Raw genomic sequence first — 17,673 nt, 5'->3', positions numbered from 1 at the left:
ACCGTGCGCCCTTGGTGTGCTCCAGGTGATGCGGTCATGTCAAAGTTTATAATCGATAGCATGCTACCGAAATACGCCCAGTTCCAGCCGTTCATAAGCTCTCAGATCTCATCACAGTCCATTTCCAACTCGAACTCGACAGTGTCGCAAACGCCGAACTCGGAAGGCAGTCCATTGACCACCGGTAGTGAAGGCAGCCCGAACTCGCCTCCAACTAGCAAAATGTATCCTTTCGTCTCAAATCACCCGACTACACACACGAGCTACTCGACGATGCCGGGCTTTTCTGGCCTAGATGACAAGTCGTGCAGGTAACCATGGCACACGTGCACTGCCAGCAAATCGAATAAACGTATCTCATATGTGAACAAATGTTTTTATTTTCTTCTTGTATTATCTCTTATCAGTAGTAGGTATACCGAAAGTGTGATGAACAGTTATCCACCGATGGGGGTTCCTGGTAGCGCCAGTATCGCACAGTTTTACCAACAGGCTGCTGCGGTTTCCGCCGCGTCTGCGGGAGTTGGCGTCGACTCATTGGGTTCAGCCTGCTCCCAACTTTCTTCATCCGTCGGTGGTGGACAATCGGGCTTGCCTGATATAACTCGCCATCCGTGGCTAGTGACTGGTGAGTAATATGTTAAAACGTCCGTGGGTTAGATTCAACAAATTGTTCATTCTAATATAACAATTAAAAGTGCATGGGAAAGCAAGTGATTATTCAAATTTTTATTTTTTTTTCAATTCAAAGTATTCCTATTTGTCCGTTTTTCTAAGCATACGCTGGATGCGACACGGTTTATGCTTATAGTTTTTAAATTTGGTGGTGAATATACTTCTTGTTCCAATTCAAATGTAGTCGATATAATGTACTTAATTTTGAAAACAAATTTATCACTAATATACCAGAATCAGAACGAAAATACGGCATTGCCGTCATAATGGAATTTAAATAAATAAATACCAGAATCAGAATACCAGTTTATCACTAAATACTATAATGAATCAAAAATTTATTAATCTCATGAAGAATTGTGGCTAAATATTGCAATGTGTTGTCGATAATTGAATTTCTGATCTTTGTAAAATATTTTCAAATCATGTGCCACTCTTTAAGCATCAATGCATGCCAATGAAAATAAATTAATATGTAGATATATATATCAAAAGAAATTATAATTCTCAATAACTAAAGTTTAAAAATAGCTCTTTACATTAAGCGTTTATTTTGGCTTGTTCAATGTTTAATACTACGCCAAATTATAAAGTTTTCAATCTGTTTCTGCAATCGTTTGATGACAGGCTGTCTAAGTTTCTAAGAACAGTGGTTTAAGGAATATTTGAATACATGATATATGAGACAACACATACTATATAGTATTGAATTTCTCGATCTGATCCATTAAATATTTCATCTTTTTCGTTTATTTCTATCACTTCACTTTGGTAATAAAACACCTATAAAACACCTGTAACACACTCTATTTACTGGCCTGACGTCCTGTGTAGCATCGCAATCAGCTCTTCAGAAATTTGCAAGCACAGGTTAGTATCAAAAAGTGTATATTTTATTAAACTACACTACACGCAAGATAGTAAATATCTACCATGCATGAAAAAGGAATCCGTTCTACAGCAAAGTTGTATTATATTAAAATAAGTTAAAAAAAATTGGGTAATAGAAAATAAATTATTAAGATCTGATAAAAGTGGCATAGTTTTGCTAGTAGATGCGAAACTGTTTTAAAATACTTATTAACTAATTGCTTTAAAAAATTCTGTTAAGTTACAGCACAATAACTAAATAACGATAATTTGGATGCTAAAAGTAAACAAATTCCATTAGAAATGGATTTAAAACTTAGCGTCATATCCGATAAACGGGTTATGATGCCGGGTCATGCCGAACGTATGATCTGGGGAAAACTCATGTTTAACAAGTATTTTGTTCAACGGTATTTTCAGACTGTTGACAGTATTCTGTAAAATATAATTTAACCCTAACTTGTCATTATTTATATCTTCCCAACATTGTTGGTGTTACGTTATGTTCATGAACTCCGTTGGCGACGAATGAAACGAAATTTTGGTCACTCTTACTTCGATATTATCATATTGTTTAGGATTGTGTTGAATATTTCATGCAGCTCACCTAGTCTTCCAAGTCTAGTGTACGATATGCGTGGGGCAACACTGAATGTGCACAAGTGTGAGCAAAAGACCGAGAAAACAGAGCAAGAGCGAACACAAACTAAAAAAAACTACAGATTTTCTTAACGCTAGCCATTCTTAGGTTACCAAAAAACCTTAGCGAGCCACCAGAAAAGACTTAAACGGTTACATTTACATTTGGGTCTTGCGTAACGAATCGTTTCTTGAATGTGTCTGACTAGGAGGTAAACGTGGAAAGATTGTACATCCAATTGGAGATTCTGCCGGTGGAGATTGAAAGTTAAGCTTAATTTATTCAAATTTATTTTCCAAACTTTAGTATTCCAAAGCGACAGAATAGAACTTTAATTCGTAAATTTATGGTGATTTTGTTATTAATATCAAGACACAGCGCCCTTGTACCTCGTTTGAAAGCAAAAGAAAACAGCATTTCTTTCGTCTGTGTTTCGAATGCGACATTCTTAAAGTATTGTCACCTTATTCTTGGCTTTTCAACATGCTTTGAAGCGTGTGGTCGGTATTGGTATACGGTACACAATGCTACAAAAGAAAAAGTTGAACGAGAGCGATAGAATGTTTGATTTTTTTTTAGGTATTTATGAATGTGTATCGATTTATTACAAATTGAAATAAAGTTAATGCTTGAACAGTTGTTTGTTCTATGTGTAAAACAGTTACAATATTAGTTTATTTAATTTTCGTTATGTTATTCAGAATTTTTTAAACTAAATTTAAACATGGATACATGGCAGTAAAATGCATTCAACTTGCAAGGCTGTTTTCACTGATGAAATGAAATCAAACATGTAAAATAAAATTTCCAGCGCTCTCTCTTTCTCAAGGACACCGTCGGAAATAGCACATACATGTACAGATAGTGAATAAACGGTTGAAGAGAAATTGCCGCATCGCTTGCTGTTAAAATTAGAAAGTGTGCACACCACAGGAAGCATCCGTCGAGTTATTCAATATTCAAGCAATCAGTTAATCTGAAAGGATTGGCCTTACTCAAAAGAAAGGAACAACCCTTCGAGTATTGCTTTCCTGATTTCCATTCATTGGAGGTTCGGTACACCTTTCGAAGGCGTCGCCATTGTAGGCAGTCTACATTCTTCATTGTAGGTGATGTAATGAACCCGAGTCTCCATACGGTGTCATACTGCTATCGCATTCAGCCCAGCAGGAAGTAGGGTGTTTGCAGCTACGGTCGTTGTCCGCTTGTCAAAACAAAGCTAATTTAATATATTTTTTGCAACAGGAATGTAGGATTTTGTATAGATGGGTCCATACATAAAGGTGCGGTGCACAGAAACTGCATGTTTCGGATTTGATATCACGATACTTCCGTAGCATATCGTTACATCTTGCTTCGCATGCAACATTTACAGTTGCAACGCAAAACAACTCTTCAAATGCGCTTAACTCAAAAACTAAATAGAAGCCTTTCTAACTGTTTCCATCTAACCGATTTATTTTGCATTTTTATGAGCTTCATGTTCATTGGGAACACAAAGAACAATTTCTTCATGCTTTCTATGATAATAAAGTTTCGTCTTACTGTGCAATGCATTTAGAAACAATTGTGCTAGGGGTTGGGCGAAACACAACGGCTTGTTTTTAGGTTAAAATTGCATTTTTAATTCGAAATTGAGCGGAATACGGACACAAACAGAACAGCAAACTCTTTGAAATGGAATGTTCTTTTAAAACTGTGCGCCAGCTATAAAGCTAGTATAGAACTTAATTGGTATAGAACTTCATGCTAGAAAGTAGTGAACATGATTATTCGGATGCGCCTTGTAGATGTTGTTATTGTTTTTTGTTTATGAATGCAATATACAAACAAGTTTGGGTGGCTCGGGAAAATAGGAATACTTTAAGAGAGACGAAAAAGGTATTGTGTTTGGTGTTTTGTTAACAGAATAAATAGTTAAGTTAAAGATACAATACCAGTTGCATTTTGCATTGTTATATGCAAAGTAGTATTTTAACATGATGTGCAAAAATAATATGTAAATGAAACATAATGAAATACAATAACAAGCAATGCACATCCGGAACACAACCAAATGCATTTTTTTTCACAAACAAAATTAATGTTATTAACTTGTGATTAATGTAGAACGGGTGGCCCGTGTTGTATTGGGTTTGATGTACCGATGTTGGTACAAAATTCTAATTTGTACTGTAAAAAATGTGATCGTTAAGATCAACAATTTAAGATTAACAATTTAAGATCACAATAGTTTATTAAAGTCATTAATTACTAAAAGTTACAAACATAGTATGCGAAGGATGTTTGAGTATTACAAAAGAAATATGTTTATACATTTAATTCAATAACAGTCACTTTTCTTAATACGTTTTATAAAACTGGTATTGTTTTTGCTTTTCGTCGTTTCAGATTGGATGAGTAACCCGTTTGATCGTGTAGTTTGTGGTGACTTTGCGGGTAAGTAAGCAACAACAACGCGCGTCTAATTTAAATGTTAAGGAAGATTTTTTTTACCAACTTCGAAGCGTTGGCACAAAAAGACAAAATATGAGTCAACAGCCAGTAGATTCTTCTAAGGCTTTGTTGAACAAAATATCGCAAAGATGCATTGTGATTACAAAATGCTACAACTTGTTGTCTTATTAACAACTGATCAACATAGCCGCTCGGCATAAGCACAAGATGGTGAGGCAAAGAAAGGAAATAAAAGGTGTTCGTTGTGGAGAAAAAATGTATCTCGAACAGAGGACGTGTAATAAATTCACGTCAGGAGAATATATAGATTCAACAAAAGCAAATTTGCCGCCATTTTCCTTTATGCGTCTACATCAACGAAACTGCCTGGACGCATGTCTTTTGCGTCCACTGCAGGACTTTTTTCTACCAAAGCAAGACAAAGTTTCTTTGTTTTCTTGTTCTTTCCCCTTCCCTCAGCTGTCCAGCATCATGCCTCGAGAGTCTGTAGCATAGAAACCACTTTGATATAGCGGCATTGATCTGCCTTCTGATAACTGTTCCTCTTGGAAAAACTCAACTGGTTGAGTATTTTCTAGGCATTCTTCTTGCCTTCATTTTCTAGGGGTTTGTTTTTTTGTTATGCACTCTTCAACATGAAGACTGAAGATACACGTTTAATCGTGGAGCCAACGATGATACCGTGCTGGAAAGTAAAGCATATCGTTGAAACCGGTTTTTGCATGCGTCCAGCAATGCATGCGTTGAGTTTTGTACGGTTAAGTTTTGAATTACCACCGAGTTTAGAAAAATTTTATACCATGATTTAGAAATTTTGTTCGAAATGCAGAACTAAATGCTGACTGATGAAAATGATGAAAGCAACAAACCTATAATTTTTTAAAAAATATGATTTGACTCTTTTTTTTCGTTAGCACGGGCTGGACGTATTGATAAAGGAGTTGATTCTAAAAACAGTGAATAACAAAATGGTTGAGAAGAAATGAGTTAACTATTGTCTATAGTTTTTTTTTATTTCTTCAGGAACGTCCAGGCCGTATTGCTTATTGTCTATAGTTAATACACCGAATTTTGTATAGGGTCATTAGCTGCTGCTGCCTATTGTAAATTAGAGTTAGTCCAGCACCTAGGCTCTAAACTGCGGAGTTACTAGGGAAGGCCCAGGAAGCATAATTCCTCGCATATGAGAAGAATAAGAAGAAGATCATTGGATAGTATTGTAATTTGTAGAATAATAATCGTATATTAATTTTGATTGATGTACAAAATCCAGCAACAACTTCATTTCTCCGTAAAAACCCAGTCCATCACGCATCCTACACTATCGTTATAAATGTAGACCGCTCGTACAGCACAGTATATTCATTCATGTGTTTATGAAGATCGTAAATTTAGCGGCTCTTCAGTAACCGTAAATAACCATTTTACGGCCACTCTCACACAATAGCTTCTTTGAATAAGTTTGTAGATATGTTAGAACTTTCAATCTAGTTTTTTGTTTTATTTGGGCAAAATAACTTGTTTTATTCGATCTTTGATTGCTTGTGTTTTCTGAATTTTCGAACAGAATATTCGATATCATCAGTATCGAAAATTGAAGCACAAAGAATTTGAACTTGTTGTTAAGGAACTAAATTTTACCTTTTGGAAAATGATGACACCTTAACACTGATCTTATATTTTCAAGCACAAGCACCATTAGGATGTGTTTTGAAATGTGTGGAAAACAAACTGCAATGAACTAGCAATACCTTACATTGAAAGCCACACAGTTGAACATGTGTTTAAATGCGAAATAAAAATCGACCGGCTCACTTTTGCGTTGCGCTGTGCAAGCATCATTATATATTTTGGCTAAGCTTAAAAACAAGAAGATTACAAATATGTGTGATTGACGAACGAGTTAAAAATGAAATCAAACAAAAACAGTGATAAGATTATCGCCTCAGAGATTAAATCTTAAATCTTCAATAAATAAATGATGTTATAATGAATACGACTCGGACACATGTGGCTTCATTTGGTGAATATAACGTTGCAACAGGCTCAACTGTTTGAACTGAGTGACCTATCCTGCCACTTGATCTTTACTATGATGCAATGGCGAATGGATAATAAATTGAATGAAACATTCAAAAATGAATGTCGTTTATCGTTATAAAGTTTGTGTAAATATGCTCTGTGACATATACACAATCAATCTTTAATTTATATTTTACTTACAAAATACAACTCACAAGTAGTAGGATGTGTTAATCTGCATTTATGAACTGCTCACACACTTATTATTTTCGCTCTTTCATTCATTAATCGGATATTACGTTGAAGCAATAATTACTTTAAAATTAATCTTATGGTAATGTGATACAGAAGAATGAACTAGAAATATTTGAAATTTCATAAATGATCAATGAAATCGGTTCTTAGAAGATATTGGGCGGTTACTGTTGAAATAAGTAAAAGAGCTTTCTTTTCGAACGTGATTAATATCATGTTTTGTATACAGCAAAGAAATAGGTTAATTCGTTTCAATGTTATCAGCATTTAAAAAGAACGCACAACTAGAATGATATTAACGTTCGATCCCACTCTTACACTTTGCCAGTAAAAATTGTTAAAAGGGGCATCGAAGATAAACTAGCTATCATTGAAGAAAAGTTATATGGCTTTTAGTGACACTTCTTTCGTTGTGATTTTTTAAAATTTATCTTCGCAAACCCCAAAACGATTGATTCTTTATTTTTGGTTTAATTTATTTGAATAGATTAAAAAGATCGGATGGATGTGATCACAAGGTTTCGAGCGTAAGTCTTTGAGTGCGCAGTGTTTGTAATAATTTATTGGTTGGCACCGCACATACGGATAGAACTTTCTATGGGGTACAGGGCCTGGCAATGTGTCGTGATAAAGAAAGGATGAAACCATAGACAGGAAGAAAGTTTCTCAACAAATGCTTATTGGACCTGATGATTTTTGTTCCATTTTATTTCACATATCTAAATAACTTAAAAGATTGTCTAACGTGCAACACAAATTATAAAGTGAAATTTGATCATGAGCTGAATTCAGTTTCAATGGCCAAATTATCGAAACATTTATTTAATCATTTAAAAGCATACATTCGGTTTGTCTAATAAAATCGCTTTTGACGGATGATATTGTAATTCAGTGTAAGCTATAGTAAGCCAAAAACAAATTCATTAAGCGAGGATCATATTTTGTATGCGCCTTTAAGAAAATATACACTCTTGATTGCTGTTTTTAGCATTCAAACTTCGTGTTGAGTGAGTTTTAAACGGTTACAACAGTGAAAGATTCACGTTTCATGTTTTCTTTACTTCCTAGAATAATAATGTCTAGAATACAAATAATGACGCTCTATCAATGTTTTAGGTTCCACTCTTTTCAACACCTGCTCTCTCGTAAGCAGGTGTGAGGCAATCTCTTTGATGGTGTAAGTGTCTTTCGTTTTATCGCATGCGCATAAAAAGAAATCAATAACAGTTTCAGTTGTATTTTGACACCTACAGCTACAATGTTCTAGCAAGCATCCCCAGCGCATGGGAAAGGGCGTTTCATTTGAATATCTTAGACAAATATGAGTGAAAATTTCATACGCAATATTCGATTAATATACCAAATTTACTCGTTAAGCAATAACACGTAGCGGGTGCAAATTTATGTTAATAGCTTCGTAACAAGACTGATGCCATCCGGGAGCAAAAAGCTGTGGAAAATGTCGGACAGTTATGGAAATTTTGCTAAAGCTTCTCCATTTGAGAATGTGTATAATTCCTTATACTTCCTAAAAGAAGTTGAAAGTATTTTTGTTTGTTTGCGTTTGTACTACCGAAGGATAGGTTTGCGATCTTAACAACATCTCCTTTGTTATATTGTGAAGTTTTGGTAGTATGGACGAAAAATCATAGCAAAACTGTCGTAAAATAACTGTAGCGCGTGAAACAGTCGTTACGGATGATTTTTTTGCTCTCAACTATGCGGTGTTTCGTTTCTCTTCCTTCTTAGGTCAATCAGGATTCGCCTTTTGTGTGATATAGCAAATCGATTTTTCTGCCAAGCTCTATCTATCTTTTGCACTCTCGTTGAATCTTTATATTATGCACCTCAGCAGGAAGTGTGAGTGTCTGTTTCGTGATGCGTTCGGAGTTTGCTTTAATGCCACGCCCAGATGGGGAATTTAGTGATATTATGGCACTTTTTCATCTCGTGCACTTATCTGGTTTCCTACGTTCTTTGTCTGAAAATTGTTTGCTCCGTTTCGTTTTGGAATCTTATTGTTGTTAATTTCACACGACCAGAACTGATGTATAAGAATATTCATCCTTTAGATTCTGTTTATTGCAAAAAACGTGAAAGATATAAAAACATATTACTTCTGCACCTAGAGGCTAGAAGCAATGTCTGAAATAATGGATTTGTGAAAAGGCATAAACTTAAGAATGATCAATCGTAGACTTCTAGCATGTATATTTAGAAAGGACCAGAATGTTTTGATTAAAGTATCATAGCTTTACGTTAGCTGTGATTGAATCCTAGGCCTTGAGGATATTCTACAGCATTATCGTACGCATAATCACTTATTTTCTGAAAGTTACACAGTGTTGTATGAAATTCGGACTAATTTAAACAGCGATTGAAAACATTTTTATTCATTTCTATCGCACTCAAATTGATCGTTTACTTGTTTTTAAGATCGTTTTGTTTGGTATGTTTACAATGAAGTTATAATAAATTATTCCTCTTTCCCATGAGCCAAAAAGTATCTGGTCGTTCACGAACAGCAAGCGCTGGAAAGCTTCGGTCGACACAACGTCTGGAATCGAATGGTAAATATTTAGATATCCATTACCAGACGTTGGTCTCATTGCCTCTCCCGCACCGTGCTAGATACACCTTGCCAGTGCCAACATATTTGTTTCCAACTAGCGAGGCAACTTATGCATGGCAGACAAAATGTAACCGTCTTCTATTACAATCATAACAAATAACATTGTTCGCTAATGGGGTGCACAGTTTGTTTTGCTTCGCTTTTCCTGTTTGAGTCCGAATGTTACTGCACCCGAGTGTGAATGGTAACTGTTTGTTGCAATAGCAGTTTAAACTCATTATGGTTAATCAAGAAAATTGAATTCATTTATATTTGATGTCCTATTAAAAACACCACCTGAACAGTAACAAGCTTTCTTTTTTAAGGCCCTCCATTCTTTATTTGTTGTTGTTTTGCTGTTTCCCTCGTATTCATAGCTCAATTGTAATTTGTTACTTTGGGTCATCTTCTTCAGCTACTTACCATTAGTGTGCCATGTTGATACTTGCTTTGGATTTTTTGTGTCCCGTTTGTATATTGCATATTTTCCGTGCGGACACAAACACTCTGTTTTAATTTTTATGGCTAAAGTTGATGGTAATTTATCTTATGTTTGACCGTACCAACCATCATTTGTGCCATGGTTTGTTGATTTAGTTTCTAATCAAAAGCATAATTTATAATAAGCTGGCTGTTTTTGAAACACATTAAAATAACTTTAGTAATTCTTGGCAGAGCTGAAAGATGGAGGACAAATTTTTTTGATTGTATTTTTATATTTTTTTGTACCCTTTAAAATGGAAAACAGTGTCTGGAAATATTCTTACAATTTCAACCACGATATGGTTGGTAAATTTAAGCAATAAGAAAAATATATTGCGAATAGTAACGGCATGGTTATTGCATTAACTACCGTCGGTGTTTGTTTCTTCAATCCGTTGGACTAAACAATTTTCTACCCGTGGATTGCATTAGTTGAAACTGGGGCCACTTGAATATTGTTCTTGCATTGTTGGGATACTTCAATATTGCACTCAAGATATTTCCATCCGCAATTTTTGTTAAAAATTTTTCTTACTATAACAATAATTTATATTTGAACGCTTGAACAATAGTTTCGTAAGATGTAAATATTAACAAAAGTGTCACAGGCCACACTGGAGGCTCTCGAGGGCCGTGGTTTGGAGACCCTACTCTAAACGAAGAGAACTTTTTTTTTTATTCTAAGATAAATTTTTTCATGGGGCGGCCCGGTGGCATGACGGTAGCGGAGCCGATCTTCACACGAACGGCCCGGACCAAAATCCCATCCGGACCAATCCCCCGTAGCAAGGACTGACTATCCGGCTACGTGGTAAAATTAGTCGATACGGCCAGGCCGTTCAAATGAAACAAAAAAAAAAAATTTTTTTTTTCATTTTTTTTTTGTATATTTACACAGCTCATTTTAAATTAATGTACATTAAACAAAATCATTATAAATAACATAGTCTAAAAGATGCCGTGATCTTTTTACTTCCGTTAATTCGATGAAGTTATTATAAGAAGCTTTAATATTGAACATTGCATAGCTTGAAAACTTCATTTTGCACCTTTTGTTGCTGTGTGCTCTACTCGTTTTCTTTGTGTTTGTTGGGAATGTACCAATGGTTCTCGCTTTAATATAAATGCAAATTCTTGTCACTCTTCATCACGTATTCCCTCTTTGGCCCTCAAAGCCAGCATGACATCCAACCCCTGCCATTGTATTTGCTCAGTACCAGAAGAAAAATTCCAATTAACTCTACAACGTCGTACTATGTTGTGCGGCACACTAACGTGTTCCGGTTGAATATACGAACCCTTGTATGACGAGGGAAGGGGAAAAAGAAATGGCCACTGAATCTGCCATGGCAATCACAAAATGAATGTGATTCTTCAGGAAACCATTTCGGTTGGGGACCATGAACCGTAGCTCAGATCATTCAGTTCGAGGGTGTGATAATTTAATATCTGAAGACAATTCCAAACCAGACCAAAACCATTGAATGGATAAACTTTTTCTCGGAACTGTTTGCAATCTAGTTGAAATTAATTATGTTTTCTAATTCCATAAACGTTCAAAAATCTGCAAGATCAAAAATTCTTTAATATTCGTTTTAACGAACATTCTTCACTTGTGTGGAAATATCTATTATAAATCAATACAAATTTAAATAACAACATTTCCTTACAGATGGAAATAGATTTGAGATGATATTTTACTTTGGAATGAATTGACAATTGTTGCAACAGTTTCTATGTTTAACAATAGTTTATAGCAGTGATGTTAAACAGTGTTTTTATATATAACGCCCATTATGCTGCAGCGAATGAAGAGCAAGGGATTTACTTAGAACGAAGGCTGCTGTATACGGAAACCTGTATGCCACCGTTGAATAAAAGCAAGGAATCGCTTGGGGTAAGCAATATCAGCCGAAAATAAATGTAGAGGCAAAATCAATGGGTCACGACTCATTGTGAACACATAAAATAGGGAAAGACGATACTCTCAACTAAGCTGAAATAAGTTTTGAGCAAATTAAATAGCACGTGGAAATGACACTTATTTATGGCTATCCTTAGTGTCGGGATAAATGGGGTTTCTGCATTGCTCCCGCTAGGTAGAAGAGGCCATTAAGATCAACCAAGATATTCAACAATTGTGTACACAGCTGATCCTCCCATTCGGGTCAACGCCCTTCTGCAGCCCTTCTGAATCGAAATCCTACTAGGTCCATAAATAAAAATTGAAACAAGGCAGCGTCATTGCATACTGCAATGAAGAGTACAGCATTCTTAAGATTAGCATACTTTTTGTAGAAATTTCAGAATAACTGAAGTTTTATTTTCTTATTTCATGACCGATTTATAGTCTATGGTTCAGTAATCATTAATAGGTACGAAAATGTAAATATGTATACACATGTACATACATACATATATACATAAATATGTGGGCACTTACAAACCACATGGGGTAATATTGTGCTGTTACTGGGTAACTTTGTTTCTCTAGCTGCATCTCGCAGCTTTCTATTCCATCTGTTAATTGTTTTGTATTTTAGCCCCGTCAGTTTTGGAGCGGAGGTTTTCGAAATACCAACGAAATTTCGTCGTTTGCAAGCAATACGCTGGCAGATTAATGACCATTAAAACAATGTTTTACCGTTACATTGTACGCAGAATGTGTCAAATGAATTACTATTAAACAAACACTGTATCGTGAAGAGCTATGGCTTCGTGCATTCCATATTGATTCGTTCTGCTACAGTCATTCTGTAGCAATGTTCATTCTGTAGGGTACAATGTTTCTGATTTGTTTGCGGGAGACGATAAACTGCTGAATTAAATGTTATAAAATAAATGAATAGAACCTTACGTCTCCTTATCTTATATACAAACAATTTATTTATCGGCAAAACAACCTCCAGAGGTGTAGGCCTTTTATTTTTGACTTTCTTTGACTTTATTTACACGTAGCTGGATAGTCAGTGCTGCATACGGGAACATTATATCAGCTATATTGTTTACTCCACTGCATGTATGTTGATAGTATATCTATCAGAGTCCCTTCAATAGTATGTGACTTTGTTTTATACAAGTATCTCTTTTTTGTTAGATACGTTGAAGTCAAGATAGTATTGACAGGAAATTAAATGTTTTTGAAACTGTGTGACCTGTGTGCCAATGGGTGATGCGACAATAATGTTAAACATTGCGTTCGACAAAACTCTTTTAAATAAAAAATAAAGTATAGGAGCGGCCCGGTGGTGTATTGACAACGGCGCTGGTCCAACTTCTATCCTAATTAACCCCCACAGCAAGGACTGATTAACTGGCTACTTGGTGAAATAAGTCTAGTTAGCCGGAAATGGTAGGCATGGCCTTGTATGTCGTTAAGCTAAGAAGAAAAAAAAGTGTCTCACTTACAAATTTTATTATAATTATAAGTTGTCTATTAAAAATTCGGATGCTTATGAGAATGCGAAATAACGTTTTCATAACATTTTCATTTTGCTTGCGTTTTTTCTCAGGAAGGTTTCAAAGTCCTAATCACATAAAATAATGAGACAGCAGGGGTTTGCGCACAAACTGATCTTTTTTTGCAGGTTGTCTGATGGCATACTGTCTCATAAGTTGGTTGACGAAGAAATACTGTGCACGCATTTAATATGCATTGCGTTACGCTAGATGGTCAAAGACAACAATGAGAGAAGAATTCAACAAGAGAGCGACTCGAATAACTGCTCGATAGTGTGTACGAAACTGTTGGCACTAGGATTGACAATAATTGGTTTTATGATGGTTATAATATAATCAACAACATGAACACGTGGTTTTATGTGCGCATTACCACTTTCTATTCACGAAGGTATGGTTGATGTTGGCTATTACTCTTAGCAAGTGCATTCTTTGAATGTTTGGCCTCAATGGAATACATTTGTACCCGTTCGCTAGCGTGTCACAGACCATTTGCAGTGGTCAATTCGATGCGAATGGAGTATGTGTATGGGCTTTTGATGCATGGTAGGCGCGTAATAAATAACACGGCTTTACGACGACACCAAACCATGAAAGTTTCGTTTTCCGAATCTGAAGCGGAACATAGCGTAGGTCAGTTACTAATAGTAAGGTGGAAGTATGCATTGGTTGTAGTATTTTCTCTAGTGCCATACTATCGACCCGATCCACTATTCTTTTTTTTAGTTCAGTTCTGTTGATGGTAGATGCACACATTACACAATAGAAACGATTTTAGGCAATCGTTTTCCGCGTACCCAGGCCAGCGTATGTTTTCGTTGTGTCAGATATCCAATTTGCTACAGCCATGCGCGCCACGATGTTCAAAGTCGATAGTTTTCATGGATCGGATATAGCCTTAAAAATTCATTAAGATCCTAACAGCTTAACGGTTAATATAAATTTCAACAATATGGTTCCAACAAACATGCAAACATCAATCCCCAAAGGATTCGTGTAGTTCCCGAGGATAACATACAGCGTTCGAATCCGTTAGACCGATGGTGCACTCCCGTATACGATACGGGTAGGTTTTGGTTTTCGACGGAAATGCAGATTGGGGTAAACTATGACTTCATCGACCATGGTAGGATGTAAAGCAAAGGATATGTTTCTTTCTCCGATGATCGCCATTGCGAAAGAATTTAATATCAGACAGTCATAAATACTGCTCTAGCCACATCTTTCTGCTTGTTCTGCTGACTGTTTTCTTCTACCCTAAGTGGGATCCTACAGGAGAAGAAAAACTTTCTCCTTTTAGTGTAGTCCTTCACCACCTTCGCTGCTCTTTCACTCGAGGGGTTAAACATATTACAGCAATTCCCTGTAGTCTCTCTGATAGTGGAATGTCAACAATTTACGACCGTCATATTTCATCATCAGCGGGGAAAATTCGAGCTAACCGCACTTCCCTCAGCATTGGACACATCTTCATGTTGTCTTGCCGAAGATTTGGAACACTGTACAGCAAGCAGTTAAAAGCGACGGGCAATAGACATTCGGTTCTCAACATGATCTTTTCTTGGTCGTGGCTGGAAATGGAATGGTATGCCAGCGCCGAGGTGTGAAAGCGGCCATCTTAAGTCAATTAATAGGTGTTTAAGAATAGCACCAATGTAATATTTTCTTTAAACTTGAATTGTGTGCCCCACGTCTAGGAGAAAGTTTTTTTGTCATAGAGGAGTTCTGGAGTTTTTGTCATAGAGGAGTTCTTCTTTATTTGATCTAGTTACCGCTTTCCCTCAAATTACGAACAATTAAGACATCCTTTACACATAATGTAGTAAACACAAATGAAATCGGTCACGCCTTAGTACATTCCGATTTAATAGAGAAAAACATAATTTAAGAGATTCCCTGTTCTCTTATTCTAAATTCTAATTTAAGAAACAAACGGATGTTTTCTAAAAAAAACTCGAAATTTTGAAAAAAAATACAACCTTATTTTGGTTAAAAGTACGGACACTTTAGACGCTTTATTTCATATTATGGAAATTTTGATTCAAATTTCGAACAACATAGATACTTCGTCAATAGGGTTGACAAATCATACACTCTCAATGCTAAAAGTACAGTTATCTTGGTTTTCACTTACTACAGTCCAAATGGAGATAAAGAGACGTGCATGTCCGCTAATTTTTTTTTACATGTTTGCTTCTTGAAAGTAGTTTCCTCTTGCGAACGAAAGAATGAACCCCTGTGAATGATGATAAAGCGCCACATTTTTCGCATGGCTAACTACCTCAAGAATCGAATTTCATGTACTCTGATGCCGCTAGACCAGAGTATGCTCTTTACTCTGAATTACACACTGGAATTGATGAATTTACACTAGATACAATTTGAAGCAAAACTGGTAAGAAAGTCTTCAGTGGTGAAGTGAGCGGTAGCATTAGATGAAAAACATTTATTTAATTGCAAAATTAGCACCTAACAGATGCAAGTAACTTTATAAATTGACTCCAGTATATCATGGCAATCATCCAAAAGTAATAAGCCGTGTGCTTTTAGTTTGGGTGTGCAGATGAACAGTGAAGAATGTTCGCAATTTGAAGCTGTGCGGTACGGTACGGTTTTTGTAATGTTCTTGAAGTTATATTATACATTTTGATTTTCTGCATTTGCGACAAATGCAGTTTTAATAAATAATTTGATTACTCGTAGCTCCGGTATTAACATGATTCATGCACCATAGGTTACATGGGTTTCTAGTAAAATAAACGAAGCAAAATGTCTTTCTGTAGAAAATTTTCCTCTGTTGTAGGTCCTAACGGATGTCCACGCCGGCGCGGTCGTCAAACCTATACAAGGTTTCAGACACTGGAGCTGGAGAAGGAATTCCATTTCAATCACTATCTCACCCGCCGACGAAGAATCGAAATTGCGCATGCGCTCTGTCTAACGGAACGACAGATCAAAATCTGGTTCCAAAACCGTCGAATGAAATTAAAGAAAGAGCTTCGTGCAGTCAAAGAAATCAACGAACAGGTACGATACATTTACGTGTATTGAATGACCAACAGTAATGAAATTGCATTCCACTTCATCGATTGATTTTTATCACAATTATAATGAAAAAAAACCTCCATTCTTGTCATTTTGTCCTATAACATTAACAACAGGCCCGACGCGAGCGCGAGGAACAAGACAAAATGAAAAATGAATCGCTAAAATCCGCCCAACAGCATCACAGCCAAAAACAAGGCCAGCAAGAGCACACGATTGTTGGCACGCAACAAACCAGTAACGGTGCTGGAGCAGGTGGAGCCGGTGGAGGTGGCGGCGCTGGAAGCGGTGGCAGCACTGGAAACCTCGGGAGCCACCTGCACCATCCGTCAATCGTTTCGCAAAACGATCTGAAACTTGGGCTCGGCGGAATGGGCGTTGGCGTCGGAGGGAATCTCAGTATGATGGGAGGTCTGGATAATAAAACGAATCAAGACATCCTGAAAGCAGTTAGTAAAGTTCATTCCTAAACCTATCCATACCACTACCAAACTGAAAGGAACATTTGAGTCTTTGGCTAAGTTGCTTCCGGTTTAAATATTTTGTTTGATCATTTTTTTCCATTTTTAAAGATTGTCATTTGATTTTTGAAATGCTTCAACAGTTTGTTACATTGCTTAATCTTGTATGCTCTTTCCTTTGTTTTATGTTTTGATAAAGATCATAGTTGAAAGTCATTTAGCATTTTTGATTAATAGTTAAAAGTTAAAATTTTAATAGTTATTCCATTGCAAGTTACAATTCAGTTGTAGAATTGATCCATTTAATATCATGTCAAATATCTAAAGGCTGCGGGAGTAGTTGGGCTTTTTGGGTGTAGTTTTTTTTATAAATACCGATCAAGTTATTTTTATTATCATTATTCTTTATGAAATTATTAAAGAACAACTAAATAATTGCTCTTGATGCGATGTGATTTGCCCCATGCTGAGTTATTCACTTGTGTATTTGTTGTTTTAGTTGCATACTTCTGATAAGTTCATTTCTACAACTTTAGCCTTGAATGAATGCCAGAATGAAATATATAATGGCTGTTTCAGACATTTACCAAATTACAAAATGAAAACTTTGAAACTAAAGCTTGTTCTATGATACGCTATTTTTCTCTTTTCCAGGTTATGCAACATAATAAACGATGGGATTAAAATATTTTTGT

At 36.0% G+C, this 17,673-nt stretch overlaps 1 protein-coding gene across 1 annotated transcript; it reads left to right on the top strand.

Annotated features, from left to right (window-relative positions):
- The first annotated feature begins 216 nt into the window (after positions 1–216).
- Positions 217–16,987, top strand: LOC128302952 (homeobox protein abdominal-A homolog). Its single transcript, XM_053039807.1, has 5 exons — positions 217–311; positions 411–628; positions 4,577–4,624; positions 16,276–16,499; positions 16,634–16,987. Exons 1-5 carry the CDS (start codon positions 223–225, stop codon positions 16,985–16,987), a joined length of 933 nt encoding a protein of 310 aa, XP_052895767.1. The 5' UTR covers positions 217–222.
- Positions 16,988–17,673: the final 686 nt, after the last annotated feature.

Source organism: Anopheles moucheti, chromosome 2 (assembly GCF_943734755.1).
Source record: "Anopheles moucheti chromosome 2, idAnoMoucSN_F20_07, whole genome shotgun sequence".
In the NCBI taxonomy this organism is placed as follows: domain Eukaryota; kingdom Metazoa; phylum Arthropoda; class Insecta; order Diptera; family Culicidae; genus Anopheles; species Anopheles moucheti.
This window is presented reverse-complemented; position numbering and strand designations above follow the sequence as displayed.

Excerpts from the sequence above, each read along its gene's own strand:
- LOC128302952 (XM_053039807.1), top strand. The coding sequence starts at position 223 with ATGTATCCTTTCGTCTCAAATCACCCGACTACACACACGAGCTACTCG. Across the intron at positions 312-410 it reads CTAGATGACAAGTCGTGCAG|TAGGTATACCGAAAGTGTGA; the intron begins GTAACCATGGCA and ends TCTTATCAGTAG. Across the intron at positions 4,625-16,275 it reads AGTTTGTGGTGACTTTGCGG|GTCCTAACGGATGTCCACGC; the intron begins GTAAGTAAGCAA and ends CCTCTGTTGTAG.